Source organism: Triticum urartu, chromosome 4, assembly GCF_003073215.2.
Source record: "Triticum urartu cultivar G1812 chromosome 4, Tu2.1, whole genome shotgun sequence".
Classification (NCBI taxonomy): Eukaryota; Viridiplantae; Streptophyta; class Magnoliopsida; order Poales; family Poaceae; genus Triticum; species Triticum urartu.
This window is the reverse complement of record NC_053025.1, coordinates 20578135-20600992: the sequence shown is the minus strand read 5'-3', so window position 1 is coordinate 20600992 and position 22858 is coordinate 20578135. Positions and strand designations below refer to the sequence as shown.

General features: G+C 44.9%; 1 protein-coding gene and 1 long non-coding RNA gene across 2 annotated transcripts; one reads left to right on the top strand and one right to left on the bottom strand.

Annotated features, from left to right (window-relative positions):
* Nucleotides 1-623: 623 nt before the first annotated feature.
* Nucleotides 624-5819, top strand: LOC125550361. Its single transcript, XR_007301585.1, has 2 exons — nucleotides 624-965; nucleotides 5384-5819. It is a non-coding gene; the product is annotated as an uncharacterized LOC125550361 (long non-coding RNA).
* LOC125550360 (receptor-like protein 2) lies at nucleotides 972-4017 on the bottom strand. The gene has a single exon (XM_048713338.1). It carries the CDS (start codon nucleotides 4006-4008, stop codon nucleotides 1891-1893), a length of 2118 nt encoding a protein of 705 aa, XP_048569295.1. The 5' UTR covers nucleotides 4009-4017; the 3' UTR covers nucleotides 972-1890.
* Nucleotides 5820-22858: the final 17039 nt, after the last annotated feature.

Below are 22858 nucleotides of genomic sequence, written 5' to 3'. Positions count from 1 at the left end.
TGCTAATTCCGTTTCCTATTCTTGTTTTTCATTTAGTCCACAGTTATTTCTCTTCCAAAATCTTGCTACAAAATTAAGAGTGTGCTCTAATGGGTAAAATGTACTACTAATTTTAAGAGCCGGAACTGAAACATACATATATACATGTACTAAATGTAAAAAAAAAATCTTCTGAAATGAATAGTCATATTGGTTACTCCCTCCGTCCCATAATATAAGAATGTTTTTTGTCAAAAAAACACTTATGGGTGCAGTGTTTTTGATTAACATTTTGTTAGTTAAATCTTTGGTCAAAATTTGACACAAACTACGAAGAGAACCTATAAACCAGGACAGAGGTAGTATGTGTCATGCATGGTAATAAATAAAATACTACATTATACTAATATATGATACGACATGATACTAGTATATGATACTCCGCATTACAACCAGCCTGAGGGGAACATAAAAAACGCCTCTTTTTTTTAAGAAGGGAACAGAACAGAAAATGCCTGGTTGGCTACTGTGCGCAGTGGGCCGGCCCAGCCAGCGCGTCGTCCCGATATTTTCTACCTCAATCTGTATGGGCCAAGAAGACTCCAATTTAGATCAAGCAAAGCCCAAATTGTAGGCGCTCCCTTTCAGCTTCGGCCCATGCGACAGATTCCGGTTGGTCGAGCTGCTCCGCTGCCGGCCGGCGCCCCTCGCCGCCTCCCTCCAGTCCGGTGGCCACCCCGCCCTCTCGCCGTTCAAGCTATCGAGCGCGCATCCAGAGCACACAAAAGAGAGCGCGCCCCCGCGCGCGCGATATCATTTCTCGCGTTCATCTCCCGCACCCCCGGCCCCGTCGCCCCGCGCGACACGGCGGTTGCGCGAGCCCTAGCGAATCTTCAGGCCCTCGGTGGAATCGAAATCAAGCTCGGGATTCTGGATCGCCGGCGGTCAGGCGGAGCGTGAATGATCTGGTGGTATGTCCTCTGGAGGTATTTTGTCAGTGCTCTTGCTTACAGATTTTCGGTGGATGTACCAGTCGCCCCTGTATTCTGCCAGTATATTGTAGCTAAGCGCAAATTGATGTGCTGTTTTTGCAGATTTGTATATAGTAATTACTTGCTATTGTCAAGGGTAGGTTACTGACCCTGAAAAAGTAGCTTACTGGCTTGCTCTGCGACTTGTTTGCCCTGTGTAGATTGAGCTCTGAATTAAAGTAGGGGTTATTATCAGTTTTATCCATTTAATTGTTGTCTAGCATGAGCTTGACTGGCATGATATATTTGAAAATACCATGATATATTTTTGGAATTTTCAGTATAGTTTCTCTGAAGATGTTTTCACAATAGGTTGTTACATGAAGTAGGGCTGCAAAACAGAAAAAAAAAATACTTACATGGAGTTGTTCATATCTGGACCAAATATGTGTAATGTTCTATGAAGTTTTAGCTCTATGGTCAACTAAGTAATGACTACTCAGATGTAGAACTGATAATAACCCCTACATTTAATTATTAGCTGATAATAACCCCTATAGGTATTCACTTGTTGGCTTTGGTTTGTTCTTTGGAGTAGTTTTATATTTACGCTAGGTCCAACCCTGTTTAAAAGAAAATTACATTACCCTGGACACTTCCCACTTGAATTCTGCACAACCGTGATGTCCAATCTGAAAAGTACAGAATTACTACTACCTCTCATCAAGGCTGCTAGCTAGAAAAAGAATGCAGTGTACTTCTCTCATTCAGGAAGCGAACAACATAACGTTTAGCTGACTCAAGTAATATATAACAAGATCTAACTACAGGTGGATTCAAGCACAGACACACACACAAAAAAAAAAAACTCATGGCTATTTATTGCTTGATTTACCTCTATCCATTGAATATATTAGAACAAATTACAATTGAAATCGGCTTAGCCGAAATACCTATATAACACTAGCTGATCATATAGCACGCCTACTCCAAAAAACAAACCAAAGCCAACAAAAAATATGACCTTGACGCTGAGCTGTTTTGCAGAGATAACGTAGACAACATCTGCTCCGGTTGAACTACAACGGTGAACAAGCATAGTGCCACACAGCTTTGGGTTCCCATCAAAACTGGAATCTGGAAATGTGCTCAACTGGCCTCCTGCTGGTACAGGCCCTTCTAGGTCATTGTTAGAAATGTTGAATGCAGAAAGGAAGTGAAGTCTCTCCAGTGCCGCGGGGATTACACCCCTCAGATGGTTATTAGACAAGTCTAGCACCTCCAACTTCGTGAGATTGCAGACCGACAGCGGAATCACTCCATATAATTTGTTAGAGCTGAAATCGAGTTCAGAAAGCACTTTCAGTTGACCAATCTCCGGTGGAATCACACCTGTGAAATTGTTGATGCTCAGATTCAAGAGAGTAGGGAAAGCTGTAAGAAAATGGTATTGGCGCGATATATTCCTCCAAAAGAGAGGTAGTTCAACTTGGCCAGGATCCAAATAAGCTGCTGTATTATCTTTGAGCATTGGGATCTCCATCAAGGTGATTGGGATTTGCCCGGTAAAACTGTTGTTTGATACATCCAGATAGAACAGGCTATGTAGGGAGTTGATCCAGCCTGGCATTGGTCCAGTAAGTCGATTGTTGGACAACTTTAGTACCTTCAAGTTTCTGAGCTTTGATAACCAAACTGGCAAGTGCCCAGTTAATGCGCTGTCGGCCATGTGGATATATTGAAGATTCCGAAAACCATCTAGGGTCTCATCTTGTGGCATCATCTCATTCACGAAGTTCTCGGCAATAATCAGAGTGGTGATGTTCCTGAAGCTATTGAAGACATGAAAAGCTTTTGTGATATTTGTAAAAGGGTTTCTAGCAAGTGACAGGAAAGATAGGTGCAGATTCCCTATTCTTGGTGAGATCTCACCATGGAAATGGTTCAACGACACCCGCAGTGCAATCAAATTGCTGCATGAGTATATGCTTTCTGGAACTATGCCACTGAAGTTATTTCTCAGAATATCTAAATGTGTTAGGTTCTGTAGGGTGGAGAAGTTGACCCTGCCTAGATCTCCACTGAAGTTGTTGATCTTCAGATCAATGACCATGAGACGCGTGCAGTTACTCAGAGTTGATGGCAGCTCCCCAGACATGTTATTGTTACCCAAATAGAGCTCCTCTAGCCTCTTCAACTGACCTATGGAGCCTGGGATCTTCCCACTGAATTTGTTTTCTCGGAGGTCGAGAGTAACCAGATTACTGAGTTTTACTATGTTTGCGCCATCAAGTTCTCCTTGTAATCCATTGTTGGGGAAGGAGAGGTGCTCCAGGGAAGTGGCATGGAAGAGTTCAGCAGGGAGAGTCCCACTTAGGTTGTTGTGCCCAACCTTGAACACTTTGAGTGTGGAGCAATCGCCAAGTGCAGCAGGAATACCGCCACTCAATTGGTTGTAACAAAGGTCAAGCATGGCCAATGATGACGAAAGGCAGAGAGAAGGTGGTATGTGCCCAGTGAAGCTGTTGTTGCTTGCGTTGAGGACGACCAAATTCCGCATCAACTTCCATGTGTAGGATGGAAATTCTGCACCGAATTGGTTGCTCGAGATGTTCAGTACCTGCAGAGTCAGGGTGGTGGTAACCGAAGACGGCGGCTCATGCAGCACCCCACTAAGCCTGCTAAAGCTGACGTCGAGGACGACGATGCTTCTGGAATACATGAGCTCCGGCGGAAGGCCTCCGGAGAATGAGTTGTGTGAAAGGTTGACACGCAGCAGGCCGGTGAGGCCGGCAAGGTGCGGCGAGATGCGCCCTTCAAGCCCTTTAGATGCCAGCGAGACCTCAGTGACGCCCCCGCTCCTGTTGCAGGTTATGCCTTCCCATTCGCAGCAGTCCGTGACGTTTCTCCACGACATGGCAAGGCCGGCATCTTGAGATAACCCAGTGAGGAACTGGAGGAGGGAGTGCTCCTCTTGCTCGGTGCATGAGTCGGCAGGAGAGGCCAAGGAGAGCAGCAGCAGAAACAGCCGCAGCCCGACCAGAGCTGTAGAATGCATGGCTGGTAGCCTGGTAAGCTTAAAGCCTTCTCATGTTAACCTGTTTGTGCAATTGTTGGTTATCTGGTAGCCGATAGGTGGTGGTTTCCAATGTTGCAGTGGTATCGTTATAACAAGAAGATAGTGCTACTGTAGTTGCATCAGAGTATGTCTTCTGTCACTGAGGTACGATGGTGCCATCAAGAGGCTGGGTACCAACCTACTAGTCCCCGACTCTTAGGCTGTGTTGGCTCTTGAGGTCCACTAACACCTTTTAGTCCTACATTTACACATGGTCATCTAGTTCTTTCTGAGCATGCCCATTAAGGCTCAAGATGGCACTGGGTAATTACCCGACCAGGTAAAGCCTTTTTTTTCATGCCCGTGAAAGCACATGCTTGCCCATTACCCCATACCCACCGCGGGGAAGAATTTCACCCATACTCGTCGCCCGACAGACAATTCTTCCCCGCAGGTATACCCGCCCTTTCTGATGCCAACCTCCAGGAGCAATTCACACATATCAAACCAGCAACTTATTATCCAAAATCATAACATCCTGCAGTTCAATAGCATAGTTGCATAGCACAATTGCATACCATCACATCATAACACTAATGACCATTAATTCGATAGAATAATTGCACAGCACAAGTGCATACCATCACATCGTAACACTATTATCCATCAATTCAATAGAATAATTGCACAACAAGTGTATGCCATCACATCATAACACTAAACACCCATCAATTTGATACTAGCATAATTTATGCATCACATCATTATCATAACAAGTATCAAGGTTCAAACGATCAAGTATCAAAACTTTCTCACATCTCACAAAGTCACAAGTCATAACTCTCAAGAGTGATCCTAGATGGCATAGTTCATCGCAAGACAAATGACAATGATATAGCTCAAAACTGAGTAACAAAAGACGGGGTCCACATGTCAGGCCTTCACTACTGGGTACCAGTGGGTAACAAGTATGGGTAATCACTTATGGACGAACGTACATGTACCTGCGTTACCCAGTGGGTAAGGATTTTTTTGCCATTTACTTACCCGTGGGCACCAAATGTGGCCCAAACTCGTTCCTTAATTGAGCAATTACCCGTCGGGGATCGGGTAACAGGTACCCGTTGCCATCTTGTTAGGCTTTATTGGTTCATGGGGTCCACTAACACATTTTAGTCATACATTTAGGGCTTGCTCACCTCTTACTTTGATAAATAATCTTAGAAGTAAAGCTCCAAATCATATGTTTTGTGTTGGTTTTCTATGTTTGTTTATGTTGGTTCTCATGCGTCCACAACTTCATACTACATGGGTAAGCTTGTTACACAACCCATACCACGGATAAACCTCATTGACCATCATATTTTCATTCCAGGTGATGCCTTGCCAGGGAGCCAAAGCTGGTGGTGGGAGAGGCGCCATGCATAGACAAGGACTATTTCGAGATGAGAATGGGGTTCAATCTAATTTATCCAGAGCAACAGTCCTCCTCTATAATGAGCCTCCAATATAAGCTAAGCTTGGCCTCGCCTTAAAAGATGGAGTTAAGTTAGGTTCAGTTAGCCTCCAATATACTGTATAACTGTACTGAATTGGTACCCGGATGCTCTTAAAGTGCACATAATCTTTTGCCATCAGATTAAAATATGTAATGTGGTCGAAGAAGAAGAAGATAGCTATGGTAGCAAATGCTGGGTTGATTAAGTTCGTTGCTGCCATTTATGTAGTTGTTTCTTCAAGATACGGGAGCTCTAATCCATGTAAATCACTTTGGTTCTTGAACTGGTGCATCTACTTGCTTGGGGCAGCCATAAAAGAGTACCGTACTGCTGCAGAGCATCATTATATAGTAGTATCAGCGTACGTTTGATGGAAACATGCCTGACTTCGACTAGAGCCTCCCTTAAACGTGCCCGACTTCGGGACAATGCTGATACGACGTACTCAAAGACCTCATGGTCATGATCTTTCTTGTAGGAATCTTCTCTAGTAAAACAGAAGTCCATGTATTCGTAGAAATTCTTTGTGTTACATGCAAATGGAAAGTGTGAGATTTTTTATGATAGTATAAAATCGACCAAAACGTTTTATATTTTGAAACATAGGCAGTTAGGGCATCTCCAATGCTGACTTCAAATCAAACACCGTATTCATTCACGGTCCGTGGACAGTGATACGGGAGTCGGCCATCCAACCGCATCTCCTAAATGTCAGACAAGACCCGGCCAATTTGAAATTCAAATGCATGGCGTCCGATCACAATAAAAAGGAGACAAGTATGCATGGTTTTTACATGTCTGGTCACAAAAGAATCTCAGACTGACAGTCCATGAAAAAAGGGATTTTTTGCCCTATGGTATCGGCTAACCGAGCCCCCACCTTCACTCTGCCGCTGGCTCCTCCTCACCATCCGCCTCTTTCTCGGCTCCAGTTCGTCCGCCTTGCACTTCGACATCCAAACACAGATGGCTTGCACGGTCATCCTTGCATCCAGGGGCGTAGCCAGGCCCCGGGCTACCCTGACCGTGGCCCGGGGCGTGGAAACGAAACCTTCGTTGACTGTAGCTACAGTAAATATTGTAGTTACGAGTACGCATATTCTGGCTACGGCACTGCTTGCATCGTCATCCAATTCCTTCATCTTCAAGGCCAACATCTCTGTGTCCTCTAAAGCGGCCGTGATCTTAACATTCTTCTGTTCGAGCATGGTTTTCTTCTTTTCGAGCTTGAGTTTCTTCTCAGTCACCGCCCTCAACAAGTAAACCTCTCCGTCTTTTTTTCTCCTTGACGTCGAAGTGCTTGACACATGCCCCCAGTGCATGCCTCCTTCTTCGCCAAGATGTCCTCGAACCTCTCTGTCATCTTATCCGCTACCCCTTCTCTCTTCTCCTTCTCCTCCTCCCACTTCTTTCCACGAACCCTCTTCTAATCTTCTTGAGCGGCTCTTTTGTTGGGTCGGTTGAATCACCCGCTTCTTCCTCGGTGTCGATGCCGACGGTCTTGACGGTGTTGGCAATGAATAAATTCCACTTGGGTTGCCCAGTCAACTTCAAGCAACAATGCACGAGGACGAAGTTATTCTTCTCCACCTTCAAAAACAAGTTGCACGCACGGAAAGGCTACAAAGACAAACATTGTGACCAAATTGCATATCCGGTCAAATGACCAACACACATAACAACGTACTTGCTCGGTGATTTGCACACGACTTGGCCACCGACTGATTAGTTGCTTCAAATTGCCGCAATACTTGGACACGGCCTTTTGGATAATGTATCATCGATGGTTAAACGACTTTACCCCTTTTTGCCTCGGATCGATGCTAGTGGCCAACCACGAATCACACAACTCGCACTCCCTAATATTGAAGCTTTCTCCTCTACCCTTCTTCTTTGGATAGACAACAAATTCATTTGGATCAAGGTCGTCATCGCAATCCTCCCCCGGCTCCTACTGGCCGGTGTACGAATTTGGTTGCTGGGTGTACGTGTCTGACTCCATGCCTGGCTACGTGGACTCCGAGTCACCCACCTGCCTGACCTCGTAGCACCCTCCATCTTCGTCGTGGATCATCTCAAACATTTGCTTGTCTGTGTCGTTATACGCCGCCCCACACGGTTGAGACATTACCGTTGAACAGAGAGCGGGCACCAAGCTGCTCCATGCACGGTGCCCGCGTTCGGACAAGTTGTGGTGTTGTAGATCCCACATGCAAGAGGAGGCGTATCAACGGCCAACAACAATCAAGTCACAAAATCTGATGTCAAGAAGCGTGGATGCTGAGAGGACATGGATCAGGCTCAGCTTTGCGGTCCTAAAATAAAAACCTTTGTTTGAATAAAGATCTCTCAATTGCCTGAAAACATAGAAAAAGGGTAAAAAAGAAAACATCTCATTTTGCATCCTCCTTTAAAAAAACTTTCTTGGACAACTCTTTTGTTAGGACAGTTGGATCACCCGCTTCTTCGGTGACGATGCTGGCGGTCTTGACGATGTTGGCAATGAATAAATTCCACTTGTTGGATTGCCCACTCAAGATTAACCAACAATGCATCAGGATGAAGTTCTTCTCCACCTTCAAGAACAAGTTGCACGCACGTAAAGGCTACAAAGAAAAACATTGTCATCAAGTTGCATATCCGGTCAAATAACCAACACATAACAACTTACTTGCTCGGTGATTTGCAGGCCACTTGGCCACCAATTGATTAGTTATTTCAAATTACTGCAATACTAGGACACAGCCTATTGGATGATGTACCATCAATGGTTGAGCGACTTTACCCCGTGGTTGCGTATTAGTTCATCAATGTAGGGCTCGAAATGCTTGTGCTCATGAACCAAGTACAATGTTGGCCTAAAATGTAACGCCCTTTGCTATGTGCCATGGATCGGATCGATTCTAGTGGTCAACCACCAATTGCACAACAACTTGTCCTCCTTCATGTTGAACCTTTCTTTTCTACCCTTCTTTGGATCACCAGCAAGGTCCCCATCGCCGTCCTCCTCCTGCTCCTGCTGGACGGTGTACAAATTCGGCTGCTGGGTGTATGTGCCCGACTGCATGGACCCCGAGCCATCCACATGCCTATCCTCATAGCAGCCTTCGCCTCCGTCGTGAATCATCTCAAACATCTGCATGTTCGTCGCCAGTTTGCCCGGTTGAGACATACCGGCGAACAGAGAGCGGGCACCGAGCTGCTTCATGCCCGGCGCCCGCGTCCGGACAAGCTATGGTGATGCAGATCCCATGCACGAGAGGAGGCATATCAGACGGCCAGCAACAATCAAGCCACGAAATCTGATGTTAAGGAGGGTCGATGCGGGAGAGGACTCGGGCTAGGCTCAGCTTTACCATTCTAAATAAATAAAATGCCTTTGTTTGAAATAGAACTCTCTCAATTGCCAAAAAAAATAAAAGAGCGAAATCTCTCGTTTTTGTTGAAAAATAAAATATAAAAGAGAAAATCTCTCGTTTTGGTTGGCAGCATGGAGGATGTTGAACAACCAGGGCAATAATCACGGGAATTAATCACGGATTAATTACACGCCTTGGTCCCTGCGCACGGGCCGACTCTCCCGGCTAGCATGCCTTTTCTTTTGAAACATTCTCGCCAGGCTTTATTCAAACTGTTCCAACATTTACAGGAATAAAATTCAAGTCTCTGGGTTGGCCTAACCAAACATAACGACTAAACCCTAAAAAAAATGCATGCCTAGCGAGATTGTGAACCTCGAAATTCGAGCTCCTATACTCGTAAACAATGTTATAAGCAGTAAAAGAACGAGAGCATGCCTGTAGACTGCAGTCCTGTCCGGGCTCGAGATGGGCCGGCATGCCTACCGATGCGTTGACCAGGGCTCTTGATGTTCACAACTCGTTGACCTTTCTGGGAAGCATGCATGCCCGCGCTGCCCAAAACAGTAGGAGTAGTGCTCATGATAGAGGTCTATCGACATTTCCTAATTGCAGAAAATGAACCTGAACTGGTACAAAAATAGAGAATCAAATATGAGTCAGCAGGGCAACACATAGTAAATGTAATAATGTCTTAAATTATGAGTATATTGGATGTAATACTGTATTTTATTATGGGACAAGAGAGTAGTTTTTTATTTTCTTCAAGCTTTTTTTATTTCCTGGTCCCCTTCGTATTTTGGATCATATTTTTACCATGATTTTAACTAATAAAAAATAAGTTATACATACTCCCTCTATCCATCTATATAGGCCTAATTTATTTTTCGAGGCTAACATTGATCATATGTTTTTTCTAACTCACTGACCACATGTTAGAGCAATAATATATGACATGTAAATTACACAAAACATACCGTTAAATTCATATGTGAAAGGAGCTTCTAATGATATAATTTTTATATTATGTATCTCATATACTATTAATCTTATCAATGTCAATGGCAATCACAAAAAATGCATTAGGCCCTATATATATGGATGGAGGGAGTAGTAAAAATAACATCATTGCAAACTTTATTCAAGTACGAATTCAACAAAATTCTTTTATGACATGCATTAATACTTCCTCTGTTTCTAAATGTAAGTCTTTTTAGAGATTCCATTATAGACTACATACGGAGCAAAATGAGTGAATCTACACTTTAAAATATGTCTATATACATTCGTATGTAGTTTGTAGTGAAATCTCTAAAAAGACTTATATTTAGGAACGGAGGGAGTATTTTGCTAATCAAAATGATTAAATTTTGACCCAGACTACAATGATAACTAATAAATCAGGACGGAGGCAGTCCCTTCGTCTAGGTTTACTAGTCTCTATCATATTTTGGATCATACTTTGGTTGATCATGTTTTGAACTAATAAAATATAAACAAATGCGCATAGTGCGGTGACAGCATGCATAGGCTCGAAGCAAGACTACAATTTTATAGCCTATGGTGTTAACATGTGGTAGGTTTTATTACGGCATGTAGATCTAAGATAGTGTTTGGGATACAAGCAATCTCGTGAGTGTCTAAGATAGCTGGTTGTTTTTCTAGAGGGTGAAAAACTTTATTCAAACTAAGACAATGTTTGGGATACAAGCAATCTCAGGAGTGTCTACAAGCCGTGTGCCTCAAAGTTTGCCTCTCCCATTTCATGTGCTCCTTCCATCTATATAGGGAAGTAGGCCCTATATAGATGGAAGGAGGGAGTACAAAACACATTTGTGAAAACCAGCCCTCCTTGCTTTAATATCATGCATATCATGCTTCTAGTGCCCCAGCACTCCGCTAATTGTAAATGGTGCACAGGCACCTTGGTGCCCGTTTTTGAAAATCATTTTTTATAGCACAAAAAAATTAAAACTTTTTGTAAACACACACACGTGTATAAACTACATATGTGCAAAAAATCATAACATTTTACTTTCACACGTGGCGTATTTTCAGATAGGCCGGAATTTGTTTTTGTTGTACAACTTACAAATTGCATATTTTTTTTCAAAACAAAATTTCAGAGATCTGTAGTGAATACATACAAGTTGCCATAGAATTATTTCTGATTTTTAAAACTTAAATATGGTTTTCAACTCTTTTTTTTTTAAAAAGGCACCATGGTGCCCGAGCACACAAACTTCGCACTTCCCGATACTCCTTTAGATGTTTCATCGTCGTGAGATAATCAGTCGCCACCTGCACCGTTTGAAGATATAAATCTGACGCTAAGTTAAGCCGGGCTGTTTGGATGGTAGCCCACTTACCTTACCAATATTATGGTGTTGTGTTTCGTTTGAGGCCTAGCTTTCACGCCATGCGAATTTTTTGATATGCCAGTTGAGACACTGCACCATTCATGAGTGAAACAACGACGACGAATTTGCTCGCCAAAATTTTGGTACGCCCTTATTTGGCATGGTCATCTCAGTCGTCAACCAAACAGTCCCCTAAAAATCATCACTTGATGGTTGGCATCATGCTTTACGGTTCCAGCCATACACATATCTCTTTTAAAGGCGCCAGCCAGCCGATGCGTGGTGTTGAGCATAGGTGCGATTGTGCCATGGCTCCACACAGTTTTCTTATCCCGCCCCCTTCTGATGCCAACTCCAGGAGCAATTCACAGTTCGCACATATGAAATCGACAACTTATAATTGAAATCATATCATCCCACAGTTCAATAGCATAGTTTGCACAACACAATTGCATAGTGTCACATCATAACACTAACCACCATCAATTCGATAGAGTAATTGCACAATGCAAGTGCATACCGTCACATCATAACACTATTACCCATCAATTCAATAAAATAATTGCACAACAAATGCATGCCATCACATCATAGCACTAACACCTACAATTTAATAGCATAATTTATGCATCACATAATATCATAACAAGTTGCAAGGTCAAACGATCAAGTATCAGAACTTTTTCACATCTCACAGGTCATAACTCTCAAGAGTAGTTCTAGATGGCATAGTTCACACAAGACAACTGACAAAGATAAAGCTCAAATTTGAGCCAATGATAGATGGGTAAATATGTCAGGCCTCCACTGTTGGGTACCCATGGGTAAGGGCTATGGGTAATGGAGGAACATACTTGTACTTGTATTGCCTCTGGGAAGGTTTTTTTCCATTTACTTGCGCGTGGACACCAAATGTGACCAAAACTTGTACCCTCATAAGGGCATCTCCAAGGCAGACCCGTAAACCTCCCGCAACCGTCCGGATCGTGTTGTTCGGACCATGAAAGTCATCCAACGCCAACCTGTATCGGTCTGCGGAGCGGTCCAGACGTGATTTCTTTCGCAAACCGGAGAAAACGTGGGGGGGGGGGGGGGGGGGTTGTGGGAGTCCGGACCGATCCCAAGCCCGTATTCTGACTGCCCCGGTCCATCAAAACCCCCCTTCCCCGCGCGCTCCCGCTCGGTGCCAGCTGCCCGCATTCATGCCACTGTAGAGCATGCCGGTCAACATTGAAGGCGGCTCGGGGCGGACGCGACCTCTCACTGCCTCTGCCATTGAAGCGGCGCGCCGGTCGAGGGCGCCACCCACGACGCATCTTTGGTGCCTGCACCTGTTCAATGCCGGAGACGCGTGACTGGACGGGACGGGACGAACATTACCGTGCCCGTTCAATGTTGTTGTCCGTCCGTCTGCTGCCATTAAGCAGGCTCGCCCCTCGAAAAACCCACTCTGGCGCCGCGCATTGACGCGCCTGGACGCCCGGCCTCACCGGAATCCGCCTTTATATAGCAGAATCCGCCTTTATTGCCGCCGCCTGGCATAGTCGCCATGCTAGGTGGATCGAGGCCGGCTTGCCGGCCAGCCACGATGGAGACGGGCTCCGACACCGCCGGCCGGCTTTCGCGTCTCCTGTGCACGTCGGCTTCACCATGGAGCAGGCGCAGGCGTAGTTCAACGCCGCCATGGCGGAGGTGCAGCCTGCACATGCGCTTTTGTCGGTGTTCCAGCAGGCGCATGAGGAACAGTGGTACAACCTGTTCCTCCTGGTGCAGCACCAGTTGGTGAGGGGCCAGATCTACGGCGAGCGAGGAGGTCGTGGCGGCCATGGCCGCTGCAAACCCCAGCTTCATGGCAGAGCAACGTGCCATCTACGATGTCGTCTGCGCTCAACTCGCCACTCGCCAGGAAGCAGCTGCCGCGGAGGCGCAGCTTCAGGCGATCGCGGAGGAGAACAACGCCAACTACACCTCCTACGTGTTGCTGACGAACCATCACCCGGCCCAGTGGGACGAAGACAGCGCCGACACCACCATTTCCATCGTGCACCTCACGTCCACCAGCGACGGACAGGTCGCGGACTCCTTCGAGGGGATGAGTAGGCTACGGGAGGCGGCGGCGCCTTGTGTCCCATGTGGGCCGGTCCGTCTCCCGTGTTCTACTCTTCCTCGCCGAAGACTGCACCTTCACTTCATCGGTCTTATCACCGGTGCTCATGGATACGGCGGAAGGAGGACGATATGGGCTTGACGCCGGACGTCGCCGCCGTAGGATAGGTTTAGGGGCGGGTCTTTTTTTGTCCTAAATGTTTGAAATGTAGTTAAATCTGTCGTGTTTGTATGAAATCTGTCATGTTTGTATGAAATCCAGTCATGTTTGCATGAATTTCATCTGTTTTGTTAAAAAATAGTTTAAAATGTATGCGGCTACAGTTGGATGTCGACCTCCCGTATCCATGTATGCAGACTTGCCCCCACCCCCCCGGTTCGCGGACGAATGCGAGAGGTTATTTGCGAGTTGTCGTTGGAGATGCCCTAATAATAGAGTAATTACCCATCGGGGATCGTGTTACGGACGAATGCGAGAGGTTTTTTGTGAGTTGCCGTTGGAGATGCCCTAATAATAGAGTATTTACCCATCGGGGATCGTGTTACGGGTACCCATTGCTATCTTGAAAAGATTTTATTATCTCATGAGATCTACTAACACATTTTAGTCATAAATTTAGGCCTTGCTCACCTATTTTTTGATAAATCATCTTATAAGTAAAGTCGGATCATATGTTTTATTTCCGTGTTCTGTGGTCATGTATGTTGTTGCTCATATGACAACCCGATACTACATGAGTAAGCTTGTTAGAGCAACTCAGACCCTGCAAAAACACGACCCGCATAAGTGTTTTACGGGCTGAGGAAAACGAATTATAAGGGTCGATTTTAGCTGCGGCCGAACAGAACCCGTATAATCAACCCATAAAAAAACATTCTCTAAATATACCATCTTCTTCCTCACGCTCTTCCCATCTCGACTTTCGTCCTCTCGGCGTGTGCGCGTCCTGCCTCCACGCCCATCTCCTCGTGCTCGCCAGCGAGCGCGGCCAGGCCGGGGCCAGTAGCAGTGCCGACTGTAGCAACAGACGATCGCAGCGCGCGGGCAGAGGCCAAGGCCGCCGGGGCAGCATGGTGTAGGGGAATGCGACAGAAAACAAAAAAAATCGGTATAGCGAGCACGCCCAGGACCACTATGGAGACTGTATGCAAGGTTTGATATGTTCCGTACCGACTCGAAGCGCAACGGAAGAAGAGTCGGTGGAGATCGTTGGTGTAGATCCCCCCAGCTAGGAGTTACAACCTCCCAACCGCGAGGATGTACTCCCTCGCCGGACAGCCCTTCGGGAGGCGGTCGGACAGTCCCCCGGATGATGTCACGGACAGCCCTTTGGGAGGACCCTCGAAACTCGAACGGAGACTCAGACAGCCCTTCGGGAGGACACTCGAACAGCCCCTCGGGCAAAAGACCGAAACTACGACCTCTCTATGGGGTTGCACACATACTGTGTCAGCTATCCGGCAGGACTTCGCCGTCCAGAACTAGTTCCTGCCGGAACCCAGACAGCCTTACGGCTCTACGAAACTCTTTTCGTGGGAGGGAGAGCAGAAGCCAGATAATGCATGGCATGTGTATGAGAGCAGGGGATGAGGAGAATGTCATCCCCTTCTCCTCCTTTTATAGGCCAAGGCAAGGGGTGGGGTGGTGGAGCAAATATCAAAACACCCATGCTACATGTCCCACATAAAGGGTGAAATGGTAACTCAAGTGGGGCACCAAGGGGACACCATGGAGGCACCCCCTTGGCCAGCCACAACCTTGCACCCTCCCATGGGGGAGGGCAACAAGCCACCAACATGTCTCCTAGAAACATGGGTGCTCCCTAGACAAAAAGCCAACAAACATGTAACCCCCGATTCGTGGGATCTTATCCCCTCGTGCTGAGAAAAGATGATTTTCGCGAAACATTTTTTCTGAAAAATTCCGGAAGGTCCTAGAACATTTCCGGCACCCTCTAAAATTATTCCGGGCATGATCCGAAACATTTCCGGTGTGGTGATTTTTATCAGCGAAAAACAACAACGGCGGTTACGATAGCTCCGGAACATTTTCGTTTTTTCTCTCCAAAAATTCCCAAAAGTTCCCAGACCAATTCTGGGGCCCTCTAAGAATTTCCAGACGAGTGCCGAAACCATTTTGACCTAATAATATATTGCGAAACAACTTTTCGGTTTTACCGGAACTCTTTCAGTGTTCTCTCTCCGGAACTCTTCCGTTGTCTCCGAAACTTTTCCGGTGACTTTCTCTTAGACTCCCTGTTTAGTATTCAGCAGATAGATGACCCTTAAGCGTGTGACCCTATAGGTTCGGTGAAGTATAGACATGACCTGGAACCCCTTCCTATCAATGATCAACATCGGAGCCGTGGACACTCATATTGACCCCTATACCCACACGAATGAAATATTCGAGTGACCCTCTAGTTGCTGTGAGCTATTCCTGTTGCTTCGGATATGTCACAAATACCCGAGGTGAGATCTATTGCATTCCTGTGGGGCCAACACTTTGTCTACCATGCAAGTTACCTCGTTACCGGTTTTGTTCTCTTTTCTTGTTTCTGTGTTCCGGCATTGTTACGGCATATCTCTCTCAAGGTAGTTTTGGTGATTGATGACAACATGTTTGCGGACTAATCTTGTGCGTTGAATTATTCTCAGATTCTCCCCTGGCACGAGACGCTTTCTTCCCCTCGGAGTGTATTTAAAGATGGTGTAGCTCTTTCATTTCTTTCTAGGTGGACTAGTTGCGTAGAGGGCACCGTACTATCAAGAGGGGGTCCGCTGGGGTTTTGCTTGGGTGGAATCATCACGTACACATCAGCTTCTCACCCTCCGAGCTTTTCCTGTCCATTGAAGAGATCTCTCCTCTCTTCCTTGTTCTGTCTAGGTCTAAGCGGCAGTACCGCGCACCCAGCGGTAGTACCGCTGAGAAGCCACAAGCGGCAGTACCGCTTCGCAGCGGTAGTACCGCCGTGGCTCCACAGCAGTAGTACCGCTGGGGGCCTGGCACCTCCGCTGGTCCTCAGCTTATTTGAGAGATCCCTTCTCTCCCGCGCGCGCCCCAGCGGTAGTACCGCACTGCCTGCGGTACTACGGCCAAAGGGTCACAAGCGGCAGTACCGCTCCACAGTGGTACTACCGCCCTTGACCCCACTACCGTAGTACCGCTGGGTAGTTTGGTTCCTACCGCCTCGATTCGAGAGGACTTTTTCTCGTGTCGGGTTTTGCGGCACTAGTCACGGTTATAGTGGCGGTAGTTGTAGGAGATATGCCCTAGAGGCAATAATAAATGATATTATTTATCTCCGAGTTCATAATTATGTTTATGTTCCATGCTATAACTGCAATGATTCTCGAGTTTGCAATATCCACGAGGCTCGGAGGAAGACTCATATGCATGTGTGGAATAATAAATGGTAAGAAGTATTCCTAGTCTGCCTCTAAGACTAGCTCAAGTGTTGCATGATGGTTCTGTTTTCCTGATCATGGGCGTGTCTATGCCAGCAATTTTGAGGGCACAATGTTAAGAGAACATTTGTGTTGAATCGACCCAGATTGATGTTATGCTAAGAGATTCATTCGTCACAAGTTAATGGTGCATATCACAGAGATGGTTAACGTTTGCATGATTCCTTAGACCATGAGAGTATCGAGTTTCTTCATGCTTGCTTCATGAACTTTGGGGTTTGTTAAACGTCATCCGTAAATGGGTGGCTATTACGGCGGCTTACGGGTTCATGGAAAAGTGTGTCAAGTAACTTGATAGCTCAAGATTGGGATTTGCTCCTCCGACGATGGAGAGATATCTCTGGGCCCTCTCGGTGTTATGGTATCCATCATCGTCTGGCCAGACACAGTGTGATTTGATCACTGGGATGCCGGAACACGGAAACGAGAAAAGAGAACAAAACCGGTAACGAGGTAACTTGCACGGTGGACAAATGGTTCGTCCACGGGGATGCAACAAATCTCACCTTGGGTGTTTGTGACATATCGCGAAGCAACAGGAATAGCTCACTGCAATTGGAGGTTCACTCGAATATTTATTCGTGTGGGTATAGGGGTCAATATGAGTGTCCACGGCTCCGATGTTGATCATTGATCGGAAGGGGTTCCGGGTCATGTCTATACTTCACCGAACCTATAGGGTCACACGCTTAAGGGTCATCTATCTGTTGAATACTAGACGAGGAGTCTGAGAGAAAATCACCAAAAAAGTTTCGGACACCGGAAAAGTTTCGGACAGCGGAAAAGGTTCCGCAGAGAGAGGTCATCGGATCAGTTTCGATGAAACTGAAAAGTTGTTTTAGGGGATACCATTAAGTCAAATTGGTTTCGGCACATGCCTGATAATTCTTGGAGGGTGCCAGAATCATTCTGGAAGCTTTCTGGAATTTTCCGGGATAAAAACCGAATATGCTCCGGAGCTGCCGGAACCACTTCAGATGCTTTTCGCAGATGAAAATCACTAAACCAGAATTGTTTCGGAATGCGTTGAAAATCATTTTGGTGGGTACTGGAAATGTTCTAAGCCCACATAAATATTTTCAGTTCGAATGGACGCTGAAAAATGTCGTCGTGAATAGTGAAATCAGCTTTATGGTTACTTCATGGAAAGCCACCTTTTGGGGCTTTGCTCCAAAAGATCTTGGGGATGACATGGATGGATAGGAGCCATTTTTTGGGCCCCTCATGGGGGTGTGGCCGGCCACATGGGGTATCCCCCATTGGGGACCCTCTTGTTCCTTGGTTTCACTCCTAGGTCCTTGTGGAAGGACTTCATTCATGTGCATTTTGGGTTTTTGTGTGAAACTATCCTACCCCTTGGGATTTCCTATAAATAGAGGTGGAGGGGCAGCCCTCCACACTCACTCTTTCTCACATACAAGTGCCATGCATGATCTGGCTTCTCTCTCCCTCCCAGCGAAACAGTTTCGTAGAGCCGAAAGGCTGTCTGGGTTCCGGCAGGAACTAGTTCTGGACGGCGAAGCCCTGCCGGATAGATGACACCGTATGTGTGCAACTCTGTAGAGAGGTCGTAGTTTCGATCTTAGTGCCCGAGGGGCTGTTCGAGAATGCCTCCCGAAGGGCTGTCCAAGTGACGGTCCGAGTTCTGTGAGTCCTCCCGAAGGGCTGTCCGAGTGACCGTCCGAGTTTCGAAGGTCCTCCCGAAGGGCTGTCCGCAACACCGTCCAGGGGACTGTTCGACCGCCTCCCAGAGGGCTGTCTGAGGAGCAGATAAGGGTATACATCCTCGCGGTTGGGAGGTTGTAAATCCTAGCTGCGGGGATCTGCACCGCCGATCGTCATCGACTCTACTTCCCGCTGCGCTACGAGTCGGTAACAAAACAGATCAAACCTTGTATGCAGTCTCCATAGTGGTCCTGGGCTGGTGCGTAGGTCGGAAAATTTTTGTTTTCTGCTGCGTTACCCAACAGTGGCATCAAGAGCCGTACTATGCGTAGATGCAAGTTTCGATCTAGAATACATGGAGATGTATGGGTATTGCATAATATAATTAGGTTGTAGATGAGATCTATTGCTGAAAATTATTTATGCGGGTGACAGATGAAATCTGTTACCCGACATTCTTGTCACTTCCCTAGAATTTGCGTTTGCTCAATCTCGAGACAGCATGGTGGAATTTGACAAAGTTCTGGCAATCCGTGATTCTGATTGATCATGGAAGTGCTATCAGTTCTTCGGGTTCCGCCATAGTCAAAAGAAAGATGAAATTCGCTGATGAAAGGGCATTGCAGATATGATCTGCAGGGGGGTCATGCCTATGACGGAGTTTTAGTATGGGGCTCGAGATTTAATTATCTCGTGTTTCATACACCCCAAGATGTTAATCTAGCAACTTGAATAATCATACTTGATGATAAAACGTTGGTAGCTGCGGTTTAAGTCAAAACCTTAGAAGCCACGTAAGATAATCTTTTGCATGAACCGATTAGAGACGTCTAACTTGGTTTTGCAGGAGGGTTTGCATGTGCATATGATGTGGTATAGCAGTGCTCATAATAATTTGATTATGTATGAGATGGCTATATAATGTAAATTGATTAACATGACCTGCGTGTCATGATTCGGCATGATGGCTGGAGCCATATGATTGCACTTTAAATGACCTGCGTGTCAACCTTGTTGTAATGCATTATTTTATTAGCTATAGAGATAGCAATATCATGTGGTGCATCGACAAGGTGGTGGCAATATTCGCGAAGGTGAACACCGACGCGAGTGCCGAAGACGAAGAAATGAAAGACTTCTTCGTCAGAAAGGGCTATACCATATCATGCTAATTATGAATTGCCTGAGATGTTTATCCCTTTGATGCACCCTTCTTGATTGCGCCGTAGTCGCTTTTTATTAGGGTGATCTCTCACAAAAATATCAAGTAGTTAGTGTTCTCTCAAGTGTAGCACCGTCACGGCACCTATCTTTTCGGGGTGCGCCGTGTCACACAGGTACGAACGATTAGAGAAGTGTGAGGCGGGTGAGTTGAGACCTCGCAGCGAGATCACTTGGTTGTCTTGACGTTCAGGCATGACCGTCATGAGCTCGGAACACACACATCGAAAGATGAACAAGAGTCACATAGAGATGTGATTGGCAAGTTGGCCTACCGGTTGAGAGTTTCGTCATCAGTGGTGTTACACCAATGGCGTTGAATTAAAATGCGGATCTTCAATCGCTCACGATCAATTATGAGAGATATTAATTTGAGTGGGAGCGCACTGTTGAATTAACTTGTTTAATTCTTAGTGCAATTAATTGTGAACATTGTCTAAAGTGTTTTTGCCTAATAGTTATAGAATAATGGCTCGCGTTTCCACCCTCCCTATTAAAGTTGAATAGCTGTTAAATATCTGGTTAAAACTTTACGGTTGGTAATGTAATGTGAGGATTGTCCTCAAGAGTGCCGAGAAGGACTTTGTCCTATCGCATGCTTTCCGTATCCTCCCGCTAATGCTATGGATCATGTGACTCTCGTCCTTCGATCCAAAAGCTAGAATTCTGTTACGGTCAAGTGAAATATGTTTGCTTCCATGAAACCCAAACTTCGAAAGTTGGGATAGTTATATGATATTCATGGAACTGAAAATTATTTTCAAATACAAACAAAGTAATGTTTGTTTGCAAGTATTAGTAAAAGTGTTTACTATGCATTTGACTGTTGGGAAAGGGATCCAGAAGAACGCCTGTCATATAATGAAAGGTGAATAAAACAACAACTTAAAGAGAAAGGAAGTGTCCAAAGGGTGTTAGTATGACTTACACGCCTAGGAAGTCCGGGGCTAACGCCACTCTTAAGTTGGGTGCTTCTTTTGCGAGTAGGAGAAATACTAAAAGTTAAACTGTTAGAAGTATAAAGGTAAATAGAAAGAAGACTGAAATATCCAGCTCATGTATGAATGTCATACAAGTTTTTGATGTATAGAAGGCTGGTCAAAGATATAGTCCTTGGGAATTATGATTAAATTGTTGATCACTGATTCTTGGGTATTGTGAGTTAAATCACAAAGATACCCGCTCGATTGCATTCTGTTGCAACTCGATGTAAGAAATACTATGGCCTAAAAGACTAGCCAGAAATGAGGTTTAGGTATACACAGGGAACATAGTAAATGTTACTATACCTTCCATCGGTGTATTGCCGTCTGTATTTATTTTCATAATTCATTTAGAGTTTTACAAACTCTAGCCTCTTGCAAGAAGGTTGTTCATAAGAGAACTTTTTATGTCCGATGTTATGAATAACACAAGGGCCATACTTTCATTATGAATGAGATGTATGTTATGAATATTGATAATAATACAATACCTCTAGGTTTACTTTCATAATTCATTTTCGAGTTTCATACACTCTAGCCCATTGCACATTGTTTGTTGCAAAAGAGTTGTTCATAAAAACAACAATTGTTGTTAAGTATTATGAATAACATGAAGGGCCATGCTTCCATCCAAGATGGGATGTATGTTATGAATATTGATGGTAATATGATACATCCATAACACTGACGCTAAATGTCGCAAGACTAAAAGAATACCACACAAGTGTGGCACTGCATTTGGTCACATTGGAGAAACCCGCATGGAAAATTCCATTATGATGGATTTTGAAGTCATTTGATTTTGAATCGCCTGACACTTGCAACTTTCCTCCGAAAAGTGAAGTGACTGAAATACCTTCACAGGCCATAAGGAACGAGTAACAAACTTATTGGTGATCATACATTTGATGTGTGTAGTCCGATATAGGTTGTTAGTAGTGGATTTATCTATCTTCAGAAATGACTCAAGTAGATATATGGATATTTACTTGATGAGACGTTATTCTGGATCTTTTGAAATCATTTGAAAGGTTTTCAAAAATGAAGTAGAAGTTATTGTAACAAGAAAATTATATTTCTACAATTCAATTGCGGAAAGGAATATTTGAGTTACAAGTTTAGCGAATGTCTGATGAGTTGTGAAAAGAGTTTCATAACTTACACCTTCCGGAACACCACTATGAGTGGAATGTCTGTGAAGATGTAATCAAACCATTTATGACATGGTAAGGTCAAAGATGACATAAATAAATTTGCCATTATCCCTTTTAAAGTGATGCTTTAGAGACTGCGGCTTTTACACTGAGAAGAGCTACATCGGGTCTGTTGAAATGAAGCCATGGTATGGTACGCCCAACCATGTTATATCTTTTCTTAACATTTGGAATATGGGACTTGTGTAAAAGGTCACAAACCTATTCCAAATCAGACAAGTGCTACTTTGTAGGTTATACCAAAATGTTGGATATTCCTCCCTCACTATACCGAGGCAAATAGTTTTGCCGCGAAACGGTGTGCTTTTAAAGAGAATGGTTCTTTCAAAAAGGTGAGTGGGAGAATAGTGCATCTCGACGAGATAAACAGTATCTTCGTCATCAGATCAAAGGAAAGAGACCTTGGAAGTAATTCCAGAGTTTTCTACTGCGACTGATACGGAAGTCTCTACAATAAAATGTATGAACTTCGGTCGAACTTGCAGCTGAACCACGTAGGCAAGGCTCGTGCAAACCTCTCAGGTGCGCAAACGAGATATTGTTGTTAGACAACATTATACCTACGATACACAAGGAAGCGTTGATGGGCCCTGACTCCGGAATTGGCTAAATGCCAATACAACCCGAGTTAGTTTCCATATAAGTGATTCAAGATTAAAACCTTGATACACCTTTCGGAAGACTTAGAGTCTAACGAATATTTATGGAACTTAAAACTGATACGGATAAAAATGTTTTATCCATAAAGCTCGACTTGTTGAAATAACAAGTTCAAGGAGTTGACTACAATGAGATTGTCTTACCGTAGAGATGCTTAAAGTAGGTTCGGGTTGAACTAGCAATTAATACATATTTCAATCTTGAGATATGATACATGGATAACAAAAGGATTTCCATCTGATGGAAATGAAACCTAGGACTTGTATGTGATACAGTCCAAAGTAATTTGTCGATCCAAAGGATGCTAGTAGGTAT